General features: G+C 40.9%; 1 protein-coding gene across 1 annotated transcript; it reads right to left on the reverse strand.

Moving 5' to 3' along the window:
* Positions 1-1,497: 1,497 nt before the first annotated feature.
* clptm1 (CLPTM1 regulator of GABA type A receptor forward trafficking) lies at positions 1,498-16,666 on the reverse strand. The gene is made up of 14 exons (XM_082504162.1): positions 16,523-16,666; positions 11,986-12,122; positions 9,082-9,205; positions 8,780-8,938; positions 8,465-8,582; positions 8,284-8,369; positions 7,573-7,693; positions 7,229-7,473; positions 6,641-6,734; positions 6,345-6,535; positions 6,097-6,192; positions 5,748-5,883; positions 4,917-5,084; positions 1,498-2,743 (listed from the first exon to the last, which is right to left on the reverse strand). Exons 1-14 carry the CDS (start codon positions 16,571-16,573, stop codon positions 2,565-2,567), a joined length of 1,905 nt encoding a protein of 634 aa, XP_082360288.1. The 5' UTR covers positions 16,574-16,666; the 3' UTR covers positions 1,498-2,564.
* Positions 16,667-17,007: the final 341 nt, after the last annotated feature.

Below are 17,007 nucleotides of genomic sequence, written 5' to 3' on the forward strand. Positions count from 1 at the left end.
TTAGATGGACAGCGTTTGTGAACAGCAGTTTTCAGATCTTGCCACAGATTCTCGATTGGTTTTAGATCTGGACTTTGACTGGGCCGTACTAACACATGGATATGTTTTGTTTTAAACCGTTCCATTGTTGCCCTGGCTTTATGTTTAGGGTCGTTGTCCTGCTGGAAGGTGAACCTCCGCCCCAGTCTCAAGTCTTTTGCAGACTCCAAGAGGTTTCTTCCAAGATTGCCCTGTACTTGGCTCCATCCATCTTCCCATCAACTCTGACCAGCTTCCCTGTCCCTGCTGAAGAGAAGCACCCCCAGAGCATGATGCTGCCACCATCATATTTGACACTGGGGATGGTGTGTTCAGAGCGATGTGCAGTGTTAGTTTTCTGCCACACATAGCGTTTTGCATTTTGGTCTCATCTGACCAGAGCAGCTTCTTCCACATGTTTGCTGTGTCCCCCACATGGCTTGTGGCAAACTGCAAACGGGACTTCTTATGGTTTTCTGTTAACAATGGCTTTCTTCTTGCCACTCTTCCATAAAGGCTAACTTTGTGCAGTGCACGACTAATAGCTGTCCTGTGGACAGATTCCCCCACCTGAGCTGTAGATCTCTGCAGCTCGTCCAGAGTCACCATGGGCCTCTTGGCTGCATTACTGATCAGCGCTCTCCTTGTTCGGCCTGTGAGTTTAGGTGGACGGCCTTGTCTTGGTAGGTTTACAGTTGTGCCATATTCCATTTCTGAACGATTGCTTGATCAGTGCTCCATGGGATGTTCAAGGCTTGGGAAATCTTTTTGTAGCCTAAGCCTGCTTTAAATTTCTCAATAACTTTATCCCTGACCTGTCTGGTGTGTTCTTTGGACTTCATGGTGTTGTTGCTCCCAATATTCTCTTAGACAACCTCTGAGGCCGTCACAGAGCAGCTGTATTTGTACTGACATTAGATTACACACAGGTGCACTCTATCTAGTCATTAGCACTCATCAGGCAATGTCTATGGGCAACTGACTGCACTCAGACCAAAGGGGGCTGAATAATTACGCACACCCCACTTTGCAGTTATGTATTTGTAAAAAATGTTTGGGATCATGTATGATTTTCATTCCACTTCTCACGTGTACACCACTTTGTGTTGGTCTTTCACATGGAATTCCAATAAAATTGATTCATGTTTGTGGCTGTAATGTGACAAAATGTGGGAAAGTTCAAGGGGGCCGAATACTTTTGCAAGCCGCTGTATTTTGTTGGCTTGTTTGTGCTCAACTCCAATCTACGACCTTGAGTTCTGGATGTTATGATGGCTGTTACTGGCTGAATATTGGACCTCAACTCATAACACAAAGATGAAAGAGTTCAGTAGTGTAGATGCCGTGTTAGCACAATTTGTATTTTCTGTAACATCAATAGAAATTAATGTGCAAAATGAAGTGTCATGCAAAAATGTTGTCCTAAAACCTAAAACAAATATTTTAAAAAGGTGTCAAAAACAAAAACAACTTTGCATAGACATTTTAAATCACACTTAGTTTTACTATAAACATGAATCCTTGAAAATATATGTACCAACATGGAACCCCTCATCCTTTCAGGATTTACAGCACTCAAAAAGAAAAAAAGAGACACTGTAACTCTTCCAGCACAAGCCTGACTCTGCTCGACTCTGCTGTGTCCGTCAAAAGTGATTTTGGAGCGTGAAGATGAAACCATCCAAAAAGTCAGATGACCAGCTGAGGAAGGGGAAGGGGAGGGGTAATAAAAATGAGACTTGCAAATTATCTATTGCTAAACAGTTTGACATTGGTAATATTAACATGAGGCTGTACAGTTTGAGGAAAATACAAAAGAATGCATCAGTGACTGAAAAACAAAAATTAAGTCATTGACAATATTAATATATTTATATTAATACCAACAAGGCTGTTATTTTTTATATGTTCAAGTTTAGAACATTAACCATTTGTTTAAAATTCAGGGTAGTAGTCATTATCTCGTGGGTAACGTCCTGCACGGTCATCCAGTCGCCACCTCGCTTCTTCACCAACCTCCATTGCGGCTCAGGATCTTTCCAGTTTCCAGCACTACTCACCCGTTTCCGACCAAGCCGAAACAGAGTGCTCACATGGAATGAAAAGGAATCTACACAAAGAACAAAAGCTGCACCTGGCCTCTTTTTCCTCTGTATAAAAATAATAAAAAGTAGCACAACTGCGACCTGTTCCCCTCCCAACATCTACTTCCAGACACTGTTACCCTCTGAAGTGAAAAAAAAAAAAAAAAATCATACAGAATACAGTACATCACGTTTTGTTTTACTTCACTTGAACTGCAAAACGGAGGGCAGGGGTGGGTGGGGAGCAGAAATAATTTACCAAGTCTACACTGAATATGACTCTCTGTGCATCCACAAAGAAACCAGAAGGAACAGCTGAACTGCATTTTTTTTTTCTTTTTTCTGTTTTGGTAGCGGCATCCATGATAGCTAAACAACAACTCCACTCCATGCCCCACTTTCCACAAGTCCTCTTCACTCCAGCAGTGAGAGCCAGGGAGGAAGATGAGGGTGGGATCTCGCTTAATCATTCTTCTTCTCCCCTTCTGGTTTGTCTGTGATTGCAGCGGAGGCGGCATCTGGGGCAGGGGCTGCTGTGTTGTTCTGGGCGTGGTCTACTCCGCTGGTACCGAACTCGTTGACCCTGTTGGGATCGACTCGATAGATCCAGCGCTGGTAAAGGTAGATGAAGAACACCACATCTGCAGGAGAGGACACAGTTTGGTCCAGTGAGAAACCAGCCCCAGACTTTTTTAAAGAGCTAAATAAATAAAACTGAATTGAGACCAATATGTTACTTAAGAAGCATCAAAAACAAGTGAAGCACTGACATCATCTCCCATCAAAGCTGAACACGCTATGATGGCAAAAACTGCACTGCAAGCAGAGAGATGAGAACGTATTCACGTACAGTAGAGGTCCAGTCAGAAACAAATATGCTCACAATGCAGTGCAAACGTATCTGTCTTTGTTTTAAATACAAGATTTGCTTGTCACCTGATTTGGTTACTACATGCTTTTAAAGCAACAGTTGCACAACATCCTGCCCATGTATACAGACCAGTATTACCACAGCCTGTTATTTTAAAGTGAGAAATCTTAAGTACAAGCGTCCCTTGTGGTCGATTACTGCTTAGTTTTCTATTCTTCTCACAAGCGAGAACGTTTAGTTTCATTTTGTTGTAATTGATATAGAGATAACTAAGCCTTCTTGCATACAGAATTCCCCTTGTTGGAAAGTCCAAATGCAACATTCAATAGGTACATCTAGTATATAGCAAAGTTACACAGTGGGCTTAGTATAAACCACACCTGTCCTCCTAGTTTAAGTGAATATATGAATTCACCAACACTCAGTGTAGAATATACTTGATACATCTTTCCGCTCCATCCGTTTTCTTCCTCTTATCCTTATCAGGGTTGTGTGGGAGCTGGAGCCTCTCCCAGAGGCAGGGTACACCCTGGACAGATGTCCGGTCTGTCACAGGGCTAACACACTTAAACAGACAACCATTTACACTCACATACACACCCAGGGACATTTAGAATCACAAATTAACCCCACTAATTTTCACTTTCCAATTATTTCACAAATCAAATGACAAAATGTTTAAGAGCTGGCTGCACGAGCTGATGATTGACATCTTTGTTGTTTCAAAGAGATGTGACAGGTCTCCATCATCTGCTTAGCAGCAACATCAGTGTCCTCAGTGCAGCGAATATCAACCAAATCATTACTCCCAGTTTGGTTGTTACTGACTTGACTTCTTGCTGATGTGAGCGCTGCTCTAAACCACTTTTTCGTGCCCAACTTAGCGAGTTAGCACAGACAGCAAACGAAAATTCACATTAGTGTCGCCCACCTAACATCTAATTGACTGGCTGGCCACACACTGTAGGTGGTAGCTGTTTAATTTGTGAAGCAGGGGATTTTATTTAAAGGCTTCCTAACTGCAAAGTGTGTAGGTTTCAGTTTGCACAGCAGGGCTCAGTGCTTCATTACCAAACTGTATGAACTAACATGAACTGTACAGCAGGAGAAGAACTACAATTTAGGCTTTTCTTGTGTCAAAGAAATATTTCATGAGAGGCGGCACGGTGACCTTTGTGGATGATGATTAATGATCACACCAAGTTCAAAACTGAGATCTGGTGAGTTAACACTAGGTGGAGTTAGAGGATTATGAAAACCAACAGCTGTCAAAGATCCAAGAATGACAGTTAAAAAAACATTTAAAAAAAGAAAAGAAACAATCCTCCAGTATGAGACAGTGATTCTACATTTTCTTTTTGATCAATACGCTCACGATAAAAGAAATCAGGACGGCATTTTGTTTAAATGGTAAATGGCCTGTATTTGTATAGCGCTTTACTAGTCCCTAAGGACCCCAAAGCGCTTTACATATCCATTCACACACACATTCACACACTGGTGATGGCAAGCTACAATGTAGCCACAGCCACCCTGGGGCGCACTGACAGAGGCGAGGCTGCCGGACACTGGCGCCACCGGGCCCTCTGACCACCACCAGTAGGCAACGGGTGAAGTGTCTTGCCCAAGGACACAACGACCGAGACTGTCCAAGCCGGGGCTCGAACCAGCAACCTTCCAATTACAAGGCGAACTCCCAACTCTTGAGCCACGATCGTGGTTTTGTTTAAGCACAAAACCACCCACGTCAACTGGAAACCGTTCTAGAGAATGAGGCAAATCTTAAACCACCTCCAACAAAACACTCATCTTAATGCTACAAAGTCAAAGCTGCACTGGCTGAGGAAGCAAAATGATGTTTTAGGCGATTAGCTTTCTTTGATCCTGGTATAGTTCTTAAAAAAAAAAAAAAAACATTAATGAATATCTGAAAGAAAACTCACCATCTCTGAGGCATCCTATCCTGTACATCATTGGCATCTTGATTACGAAGGCAAAAAGGTCATCAATAAAGGTATTGAGAGCCTTGTAGGTGAGCATCCTCCATGGGAGGTGAGCTACAGACTTCATTTTATAGTTGATGAAAAGCTGTGGCGTCATTGTAATAAAACCTTTAAAAAAAAGACAGAAAAAGGAGATTAGATTACACTAAGAATTCCTATATCACAGGCAGTAATTTAACCAGCAGGAACCATCGCGAGTGAGTGTACCAGGTGAAGTTTATTAATACACAGCACATTAGCTAAGGCTACTGGGAATTGAATGCGTAACCATGATGCAAGCATGAAAATATTAGCTGCGAGTCCGGCAGCTCAGAGGCGAGGCAATCGAGAGAGACCAAAATAAATCAGCCTCCTCTCTGGGCTTTAAAATAGATTAACATAAAAAACTGAAAAAACCTGCTGGATGACAGAGTAAAAATCAACCCCACAGAAAGAAAAGAGGAAACATAAACAGTTCCAGGAAGCGCACACAATTCATCTAATACTTTAATGCCAGGGATCTCTAAAATGTTTATGCTAAAAACTCAGGAAACGGTTTTGGTTTTTATGAACTTTATCTCAGAACGTTGTCTCTGTAGCTCTGTATTTCTATTCATATCATCCTTTTAAGATAACCTTTAAAATATTATATCTAAAAACCAAACTTTTAAGGAACACTTCAGTATTCTTCATTTATTTCATAGTTAGTAAATCCAGCACAGTTTACGTTCCTTCAGCCTGTGGATTAAGTTTTAAGACCTCAGAGTATAAAACTGCTTCAGATCAACTTACCAAAGGTTAACAAGAAGCCATAGAGCATGCTGAGTACCCATGAGTACCAGCCTTTGTGCTCTACGTACAATAAACTGTAGACCGCATAGCAGCCAAACAGAGGGTAGAGCAGCCATGACAAGTACTTGAAGGCCATCTGTTCATGAGATAATGAAGAAAAGATGTCACTCATCCTTTTTATCAGAAATATCCAAGCAACTTACAGAGAGATACATATTTAGAGAAGCTTCCTTCAGATAAACATTTAAACAGACCAATTTAATCATGTTTCATCCGTTCTGAAGACAATCATGTGAATGCATTTGTTACAGCCACCATTCTGAATGTGACTGGTGTTGGTTTCACTTACATCATCGTAGATTTTGGTTGAAGACTCCACATAAGTCGACTTATCTTTGAATACCAATCTTGGGAACACTCCTACGAATTTGTTCTCTCTGTCCAACTAGAGAAAAACAACAACAGTTAAGAATCTGGTGGAAACGACACTCGATGAATAAACAGTTTAGCATCTGCAAAAGGTAAGGAAGAGCCTGTTAGAGAGTTTAATCAAATGCTGCTCATCCTGCAAGAAAAAACTAATGTTTTTCAACTTACTTTGACATCCATGACCTTGGTGATTTTCCACAGGTCAATGAGAAGGCCAATGAAGACGCTGACCTGCACCACAAAGTTGGTTTCGTTGTCCAGAATGTACAGCAGCACCACTAGAGACTGAAATACTCCAAATATGATGGAGCGCACAGATAGACCTTCTAGAGACTGTCTGCTGTTCCAAAACTGGATATCTGAGGAGAAGACGGAGCTGAGGTCAAACTCGGGTAGGCGCACACTGTTCAAACTATTCTCCTCCTGTTATGTGAAGTCCTGAGTACAGACTGCTGCGACCTTACCGTTCTTGAAGGCGAGAAACTCAAAGATGCTGTGCACAATGGAGACAACGATGGTGAGTCCCAGCAGGTATGGATTGGTTTCCAGGAGGGCCACCTTCACAAAGACTTTATTGTTAAACTCAGCTTGCTTATAAAACAATGAATCTTCTATATGTTCAGTTGCTACAGAAGTTAATCACCCTAGAAACAGCGTACATGACAGCTTTGTAAATAACTAAAGTGCACCTGTCCAAGTATTTGGGATTGGGACTACGAGTATTTTGCTTTAATACAGTGTCAACTGAAAATTAGAGTAGCCTGTATTTGGACACCAAGATAACAAAGTCCCACATTACACCCGAAGCAGAGGTCACTCAAGTATGAAGTGCCAGTTTCCACTCATCACGCGTCTTGCATTTTGTTTTCAAGTAAAAGGTAATCTGCTAGAAAGCATTTGAAATCCTCTCCATCTGGCACATACCAACTCAAGTAGACTTTCTTTTAAATATATGTGAAATAAGATCACAGCATCTAAATGAGCACCAATATTAAAGCCCAACTTGCAGGAGGAAAACTTTAGTTTCGTCTCAGTAACCTTTGACTCCTTACCTTGACTGAGTCTTGGTCTTCATCGGATTGCTCGTAGGTGTCCTCAGGAAGGAAATTCCAGGGTGAGCGAGCGTTCTGGGCTGCATACAGCTGCCAGCGCCACAAGGACAGCGGGCAATAACTGAGGCGGAGCGGGAGGCTTTTTAGGGTCTCGTTGATGGGATAGTAGTCCTTCTGAAGGTTCCAGTAGTCATTGAAGTATACAATGGGATAGTAGTCACCACTGACTGCATCAAACTTAACATCTAATATAAGGTAGGGTAGAAGAGCAGTAATGTCAGATAAACCAGAGCTTTAAATAAACTACGGATAAATAACTGTCACATTATACTTCCGATACTTACACTGGTCTAGAGGAGGTGGAACAGAGCCCTTCACCCAGGCTGTGTGGTCATCCACCATATTGATAGTGAGGTTGGGGTGCCAATGTGAGATAATCTCCACTGGACCGTGGCTCTCTGCTCGCTGTGAGGAAACACCCAATGTGTCAGTGCAAACATAAATATATTAATCTGGTAACTGCAAACTGATCATCACACAGCTGCTACACTTCTTACTAGTACAAACAAAGGCAAAGTCACTTTGGGCTCAACTGCACTGTAACTTATCTACATCTACTCACAATAAGCCCTGTCCAACAGCAAAGCACTCAAAAGAAAAGGACTCTGGGTTGGTTTACATTATTTTTTAAATGCGCTTTAAAAATAAAAGTGACTTGATCAACCAACCAAATAAAGATATACATAAAGAAAGGTAAAATCATTGACTGTGAGTTTTCAAAGTTCCTCTGTTCAGACGTCGGTAAAGGGCAATCATTTACAGACTGTGAGAGAGCCCATAAATGGTTCTCAGTTTCCAAAGTCTTTGATCTTCGTCTATTTTTCCTCTGCTGCAAAATGTGAAGGCAACTACCTCAAATACATTAACTGGAAATTGAAAAAACCCTAGAAATTACTTCACATACTTGCAATATGTGAAGTATGCATTAGGAATTAAAGTAATGAAGCTCTCTGCGCTGAACTCAGTTCCTTTTTAGGATAAATAATAATCTTAACCTTGATCATCTCGGGGTCTGCTTCCGTCTCTCCTGTGAGCAGATTCTTGGTCTTCAGAAACTTTCTTCGCTTATATTTATTCAGCACTGAAAGAGTTCAAAAGCAAAGTTTAGCACTTTAAACAAACATTACAACAACAGGATAATATGTTAAAGCGAGTGTGCTTTTCACAGGTGCTTACTTCTGGTTGCGTGAACTGTTGCCAGTCTGCGATACTGCCCCTTTCGTTTGGGGTCTGGGTGGAATCCACTTTTAGTGAAGTAGAGGTGTATGTAAAGTGAGCCGTTCTGCTGTATTTTCTACAATCAGACAGAAAGTGGAAGAAAAAGAAAATCAGACAAAAATAAACAGCTTTCAAATATGCAAACTTCACTATAAACTGGACTTTCCCGTCCTTCATCAACATCCGTCACATTTCCTAAACTAACAACTGTTCTTTCTCACCGTCCAACTACTGTCTGTCACCCTCCCCCAATTCATCCATAGTAATCCTTACTTCTGGGATATCCATTTCCTTATAGTGCTGGTAGCAGCCATCACCATCTTCCCCTGTGGTCCAGTCTCCATAGACCAGATCCCTGTGGAACCAGAACAGGGCATCTGTGTTGTTGAAGTCAGAGAAGACTTCCTCCTGGGACACGTACACGTACAGATCCTGCAGAAAGAGAGAGATAATAAAGGTGTTTATCATTTTGAAACAGTTAGAAACAGTCAGAAAACTGGTTTGCTGTGTGGTAAATAAACAATTATGCAGCTGACGAGGTAGATAAAGGAAAGGAAAAGGGGACAGTGTAATACCATGAGAGTGTCTTTGGGGAAGAGGTTCCTGCTGGGTACCCTGGGGGCACCGGCTGGTGTGCTGGGGTCAGGAGTGGATGGCCCTCGGCGGAACCAGCTACTGATCGCCCAGATTATGAAGATTCTGGTGAAACAAATGCAATCACAGTCAGAGGAAAACAAGGTTTAACTAACAAGGAATTAAAAGAAAATAAGTGAGAAACAAAAACATAAAAGAGGAAAAGAGAAGTGGGAAATGAATCGAGTCACTAACACTTTAAAAACTGTTCAAATTCTTAGACAAGGTTATTTATTTCAACCATCTCTAAATAAAAAGAGCTGCTGCAGGCGAGTTAAACGGCAAGGAAGCTAATCAGATTAAAGTTTAACCAGTCTAACTGCATTACATTTCAAAGAAACTGTTTTCCTGCCTCACACAAGGGTGATGAGTCAAACTAGAATAATCTACAAAGACAAAAGAAGAAAGAAAATGCTGCAGAATATTTCAACAAATAATTTTTCATTTGTATCCACCCTAACTTTGTGTGTTTGTGATTTTAAGTGAATATTCACAGCACCTCTTTCCTTTTGTGTTGTTCTAACTAACAGAAATAATGGATTTTATGTCTGATATTTTAATGCAGATCTCTAATGTGAAAACGCTCTCTGTCCTTACTCCATGTTACTTAGTCTGTGTGGCTGAGGGGGAAGTGTGTCGATTATTGACTGGACCCAGTATGCCAAACCTCCCTTACACTCTGCTCACACAGATCATACCCGAACACGTTTGACCCCCATGACCAGTTCATCTGACTACTGTGATTGCTTCTTGCACAGTAGAACACATCCATCATGATCGCGAACCACACCCAAGGACAGCTGCCTCCATGGATTTTGCAGTGTTAAGTAATTAAATCTATATCAAGGCGTGTGAGAGGACACTGTGTGCTTCCCCTGATAGAAAATGCCCCAATCAAGCCACAAATAAATACAATTACAAATTTCTTTGTTGAAACTAAGTTTGAGAGCAGGCCAGCAGGGGAGTGGCACACAGCTGCCCATAAAAACTCCTTTAAGAGTCCATGTACTAGTGACATATACAACACACCATACAGTGGAGGGTCAGTTTACTATATGTGACAGATGTGACCATTTTCATTTTTTCCTTGACCCACCATATACTAAAATGCACTTACAGAGAAAAGTGAAATAATTATTTTTACTGAAGTAGAGCAAATGGGTTGTTTTTATTGCACTTGCGATCTTACAACCACAGGAAACAGCAACATAAATTAAGAAAACGTATATACCATCATAACACTCGTGTTTCCAAATCATGATCCTGAAATGTGTTCAAATATTCAGTGCCAAAGATTTTAACTGAAGGGTTTTAACTGATTATTGCAATATAATCTTCTTAATCTTATAAATGGGCCTCTTCTTCTGCTTGAGCAGTTGCCAAAGGTAGGAAAAGCAGCCAAAGCCTGTTATTCAAACAAGGTGCCAAAAAAGTACTACTCTGGTCCAGCTTTTTTTTTTAAATGAGCACTTACCCTAATGTACCGTACATTTTTATTATACAGGAACATTTCAAAAAATGTAAAACTGCTAAACTCTTCAAAGAGTGTACAATGATACTGAAATCAAAGCTGAGCTCCTCCATAGCTGGATAATGGCCATCAGACAGCTAGCCGTTACAGCACAGGTACCCACCATAAAAAGCACCTTGAGGCAACTGTTGTTGTGAATTGGATTTATATAAATCAAACTGAACTGATATTCCTACAAAGCTCTCACACTCAGAGTAAGTCAACTATTAATTTGACTATAGAAGAAAGAAAGAAAAAAAAAAAAGGTCCTGCACACTTCATAACACGTACTAAGTTTTTGTGATCATGCATACATGGATTTTACCTTATTTACGAACTTGGACCAAAAAGTCATAAATAAAAAAATAAATAAATCATGCAGTCAGGAGGAAACTTACTGAAAAGCCTGCTGCAAAATTTCTGACTGTTACAAAGGTCACTGTGAGAGATTAGTCACTTATACTGGCATAAAATTGTTAAGGAAGTCAACACATTGCTCCTCAATCAATCATGCATCTTTCACAATGTGCGTGAAGTAACGGCAAAGGAGGTAGTAATTTCTAGGGAAAGAAATAAAACTGGCAGTGCCAACCAAAGCAGTATGGACAGCCTAGTTTGTGTTACTCCACCTCACCTAGCTACAGCAGCAACATCAGTGGTAGCAGGTAACTAAACAGCTTGTGGAGTGCCCTGCGCTCATAGTGGCAGAAGAGGTGACACACACAGAAAGATTTTAACATGCGAGTCTGGCATTAGGCATGGACTATACTTTATGTGTCCGCTATAGGTTCGCTTGTGTACCAATGACAAATTTCGTCAGCTCAACATTCTGTGTGGACGTCCCCATGCACGCCTGTTTTTTTGGATACACATGCTCCCCATGTGACAGACTTTAAGCGGACATCAAAGACGGATAACAGGAATGACTGCTCGGATGTCACGTCTCCATCTGTCCGTGACCATATCCACAACAGACTATAATCTATTTTTTAGTGGCCTTGAATAAAGTTCAATTCCTGGTTTGAATTATTGTTTCAGTCCCACTGTGTGTGAGACAGTATTTGGAAAGACACAATGATCCATCACTAGTTTCCTCTTAATTATTTATGCTGCACAAAAAAAAACCCCACAATGAAACTAAACAATGTAGACCGCAAACTTTACAGTATACTCCAGCAGCAGCTCACACCTTTATTATTACCTTACCATTTACATTCACTCTGACACCACTGTGGCATAACACATTTGGTTGGTCATTAAACTCACAGCCAGCCCACAGAGCGAATGATTATCTGTGTGCTGGTAAACAGAAGGAAAAAAAAATGCAATAAGTCACCTGAAGAGAACTCCTTTAATGACCTGCCATGCATTAGGAGCTTGCTGTTGCTGCTGTTGCTGTTGAGGGTCCTGTGCATTTCCAGCTGTCTGCACAGTCTGGCCATCTGTTGTTGCAGCAGTCCCATTGCTGCTTACCTGAAATGAAACATACAGACAGGGTCAAAGATAGTCACAAAGATGACGCAGCAACGGCACAACGTAAGAAAGGATGTTAAAAATAAAGAGCTTTATTGACAGTAAAAATATCCAGAGACCCAATGTACTTTCCTGAAAGCCTAAAGTGGTGATATGATTTATTCAAGAATTCTTCCTCAATCTGCAGCCAAAACAAAGAACATACAGTACGATGTAGTGCAGCTGTAAAGACTAAAAGGTGCAGTTACGGTGACAAACCGCAGTTCTTCGGGGTCTTTTATTACATGGCCTTAAGAGTTAACTACACCTCGACCTTTGCATTTTAACTTTTTAAATAAGAACAGCGGATTTGTCGCTCACTGATGCACTTAAATCTTAATAGCAAGTAACAAACATGAAAGACCTAAAAAGCAGCTGTTTAAGCAGAGGATCCCCAGTTTGATACTGAGAGGAGAAGATTCTCTTTGGGCTTGGGTTAGAAAAGGCCCTGGGCATTTAAAAAAAAAAAAAAAAAAAAAAAAAAATCTAAATCAAACATGTGGAGATACTACCTGTGATGACCCCGTGTGAATAACAGAGCAGCTAAAAGAAGCTACATAACAAACAAAACCTCTGCTACAGAATAAACATCACTTAAAATAATAATAATAATAATATTGGCAAATCCCTATTTACCTATTGTGACCTGTTGACCTAACAGAGCAGGAGAGTCAAACTCATTTTAGCTTATGAGCCACACACAGCCCAATCTGATCTCAAGTGGGTCAGATCAGTATTACCTATATGGAAAAAACAAACACCTCTCTAAATTTCTCTCTTTTAATAAAGTAGTAGAGTCTTAAAACATTCACATTTTTATATTTAATGAACCACCATTTACAAAATCCTATGGCACACCTGATTTTGAATGAAGACAACCCATTTTGGGAACCCCTGGTTTCAAAACCTTTGATAACAGTGTCAGCATGATTATGCAACTTCCCCTGGTTTCAGTGAAATCTGTCATACGTTTACCCTTTAATTCATTTTTTTCCCAAGTTTCTCCATGTCCATGTAACCCCCACCACCCCTGTGGCAAGGCCACCCTCTATTCAAGTGACACAATAGACAAACACATGCCAAGTCATGAGACTCATTCACTATCTAAACATCTAATCTCCCCTGTTGTCACCAACCAGCAGTCAGCCAGCAGAAACAAAACATGACTTGAGGCAAAAAAAATGTTTTATGTTTAAACAGATTACCATCAGTTTTGAAATTTTTTTAAGTTTTTGTTAAAACACTGACCTAACAACATCATAATCAGACCGTTTCAAGGACACGGATTGGCTCAAAATAGGTCCTTTCACCCTCAGTGCCCAGTACTTTTCCTGCTGCGTTAAAATAGAAGCAATTCGCTAAACAGACAAGGATCTTAGAGTCTTGATGGGATCAACATAATAACCATTACACAGATAGATCCCCTGATAACCTGTTTTTATTGTTGAGCCTCTCTCTTCCAGCTTAGGATAATCATTTACAATTTACACCCTCTGAAACAAAGATTAACAATTAACCACCTATTCTTGGTTCACAGCAGATCCTTAATTTATCACAGAGTCTAACATTAAGCACTCACATAAGTCAATTGTTCACAGGCTCTGGTAATGTGTCTCTAACATGGTGACATTATCTCCTACATGCCAGCTCAAACAATGCAGTATATCAATATCAGGACAATAACACACTCTGTACACCACCACAGTGGTTTTGATATCAAACAATCAACATGGCAGACTTTAGTGCCTTAATTCAAGGGGTTTCACAAAGATACCATGCTAACTATTTTGGTAATACAGAAATTTTTATAGATAGTTCCCCAGAGGCTCAGACCCTCAATGTAACTGGACAGTTGGCTGATAAGCAGCTGCGCCAGATGAGGCCGTTTCCCTCATTTATTCTATGATACAGTCAGCAGATAAAGGACGTGGGGTTGATATATAAGTGTTGAACTTGAATATAGTAGCTGCATACTAGAACTCTCAATGCAGCTGCATGTAAAGGAGGACAGGGTGAAAAATGACGTGTGTGTGTGTGTGTGTGTATATATATCAAAACTCTCCCTGCACTGAAATCTGGGCTGGTACAACAGGATGTGCTCAAAGGTTTTGTTTTTCTTTTGACCACCTTGGCCTGTGATAGATTTCATTCAATCACTGCTACCCAAGGTCCCTAATGTTTAGGTATGTAGTACTTGTCAAAGCAGCACACACGAATACCAGGATCCAAGGTTACCAGAGAGTCAAACCGGGAGCATCACTCTGACACTTCACTCTTCTCTTCCCTCCTCCAACCCCCAAACAGTATATCCTGCTTCTACCTCTTCCCCAGTTAATTGCTGTAACCGTACCCAGTCCTCCACATCGTATAAATATAATGATACTTCCTCAAACCACCTTCCAGATTTTTATGGTCCAAACCCATGGTCAACCATCTAAGGGGCTACTGAGCTGACAAGCCTGGAGCTAAACAACAAGCTGGCATACAGAAATCTTCTCTGTATTGGACCAGTGGACAGTTCTCCATCGGGTCACTGGTTGACATTCCTCTCATCACTTTTTCTATGTACTAACAACTGCATACAGCTAGCACCCTACAGAGATACTCCCAGACATCTGCCCACATCAAAGTCACTCAGATCCTCACACTTTTTATTCCTTCTTTCAACAAACTTATTTTAGGAGCTCATTGTTCACTCACTGACAAGATAATCAGTGTTATTAACTCATCAGTAACCCCCCACCCCCACCCCATTACAAGCAATTCAATCAACAGATTCACCTAGTAGTGGCCCTCAAGAGACCCGTTAGGGCTCACTCTAAAAACAACAGCACATTTATCCTGACAGAGCAATTTTATTACAGAAGAAACACTTTGTGTATGCATTACCCTCACCCTAGTTTCTGACATGTGTGTATTCACAGAATTTCAAGCACAGAAGAAAGCTTTTTTTTTTCTCTCTCTTTGACAGAAAACATGTAGCAAAAGATGACAATACAGATACACAGTCATTTTTATTTGGAATCAGGCGGCATGGTAGTACAGTGGTTAGCACAGTGGCGTAACAGGAAGATGCACCTTGGCCACCTGGGGTCTCTCTGTGTTGAGTTTGCATTGCCTGCAGTTAAATTAATTGGTGATTCTTTGCCATAGACATGTGTGGTTCTATGTCTCTCTGTGTTAGCCTTACAATACACTGTCGATCTGCCTCTCACCCTGTGACTGCTTGGAGCAGGTCATCTGGAGCTGATGGTTTGATCCCTGGCTCCACTCTGCGTTCAAACGTATCTTTGGGCAAGATACTGAACCCTGAGTTACTGACAATGCATTCATCAAGGAGAGTAGAATATAAGAAATATAGCTATATAAGAACCAGTACATTTCCGATTTCAAATGGGTAAAATCTCTGCTATGCAACTGTACTCGATAAACAATACATTAGTTGCTATCAATACTTTAGATTGAATCATAAAAAGCCAATCATTGACTGTGTCAGTCTTCAATAGAGAATGGATACGCATTTACAATCTTTACAGTCATGCTCCTGTATTCAGTATTTGTGTCACTACACATTTTTGAGGATTGAGCAAACGGAAGAGTAATGTTTAGCCATCTAAACAGAGAGCGATGATTCACAATGACCTCTAGCAGCTTGTGATAAGCATTTTCGACTTTGGAAAATAACTGCTAGCTACTGCCCTCATTAAGGCTCCAGTGCTAACAAGACAATTTTAGGAGCATTTTTCATGGTTGGCTACATTTGACGACGGCTACACCTGATTCATCCACTCTATCCGTGTTAAAAAGCTCTCAGGTGAATAGGATGTTTATATGCATTTTTTTTTTCCTTTAGGGGATTTCGAAAATGCACCTCGAGTCAAAAGTTTTCTTGAAATATCTAAGTAGACAGTAGCTGGAAGGTTTTAGCATGAGGTGAGAAATGTGCGAGAGGGGCTTGAGACTGGCCTTGTTAAGCAAGACAAGCTGCGTTGTTCAGGTTCAGGCCTTGTGATAAGCTAACTGACACACGCCAGCACTCACTCGGCTCACTTCAGCACACCGGCAGTCGGTTAATTACCGAGTCCGTTGGAGGTTACCGTGTGATTTCAAGTGAGATTTCAACTTCAACATCGGCCTTCTCGCCGCTTACCGTCGGGATTTCTCTACACATCGTTAGCGCCAGGAGGGGGGTCGTTTTAAAACCACCCGGCACTGACAACGTCACTGTGGCTCGTGTATCGACTGTGATCACGTTTAAATGTCAGCGCACCCCCACACGCGAGCTTCACACAAACCAACCAACTTCCTCTGCCTCGCGCGTTAAAAGTGAAAACCCCAGTAACAGTGTCATTCATTTTTACCTCGCCGTTGCTCACGGTAGCTTTGGTTACTCCGCTCTCCTGCGTCGCCATCTTTCTTCGTCTCTACAAGCGCACCACACTGCTGGCTGGGAAACTGCGCGTACTCTCGCGAGAAGACTGTAGTTACGTCTTCAGAGAAGTGATCGAAAATACGATGAATAAAGTCAGGTGATCTTTTTTTCTGTTTTTTGGGCGGGGCCGGCGAAACCCCGTGACACACTTCGTCAGGAATGTTCGATCATGTAACAATAAAATGAAAAAATAAATAAATAAATAGTTAATTAATAATAAAAAGATTATTTTATCACCTAATGAATGACTTAGTAGATTTTTTTATGGTTATTGCAGCATTAAATAGAAGTTTATTTCCGAAAGTGGGGAGGATAAAGACATACTATCCACAAGGCTAAATTTCGGGTTATTATCGCAAAATTTGGACTTCTGAAAAAATAACTCCAAACTGAGAAAATAAACATTTTTTAGAA

This window comes from Aulonocara stuartgranti, assembly GCF_965226115.1.
Source record: "Aulonocara stuartgranti genome assembly, chromosome: 14".
NCBI lineage: Eukaryota > Metazoa > Chordata > Actinopteri > Cichliformes > Cichlidae > Aulonocara > Aulonocara stuartgranti.

Excerpts from the sequence above, each read along its gene's own strand:
- clptm1 (XM_082504162.1), bottom strand. The coding sequence starts at position 16,573 with ATGGCGACGCAGGAGAGCGGAGTAACCAAAGCTACCGTGAGCAACGGC. Across the intron at positions 6,193-6,344 it reads CCAAGGTCATGGATGTCAAA|TTGGACAGAGAGAACAAATT; the intron begins GTAAGTTGAAAA and ends GTTTTTCTCTAG. Across the intron at positions 5,085-5,747 it reads TGGCTTCTTGTTAACCTTTG|GTTTTATTACAATGACGCCA; the intron begins GTAAGTTGATCT and ends TTTTTTTTAAAG.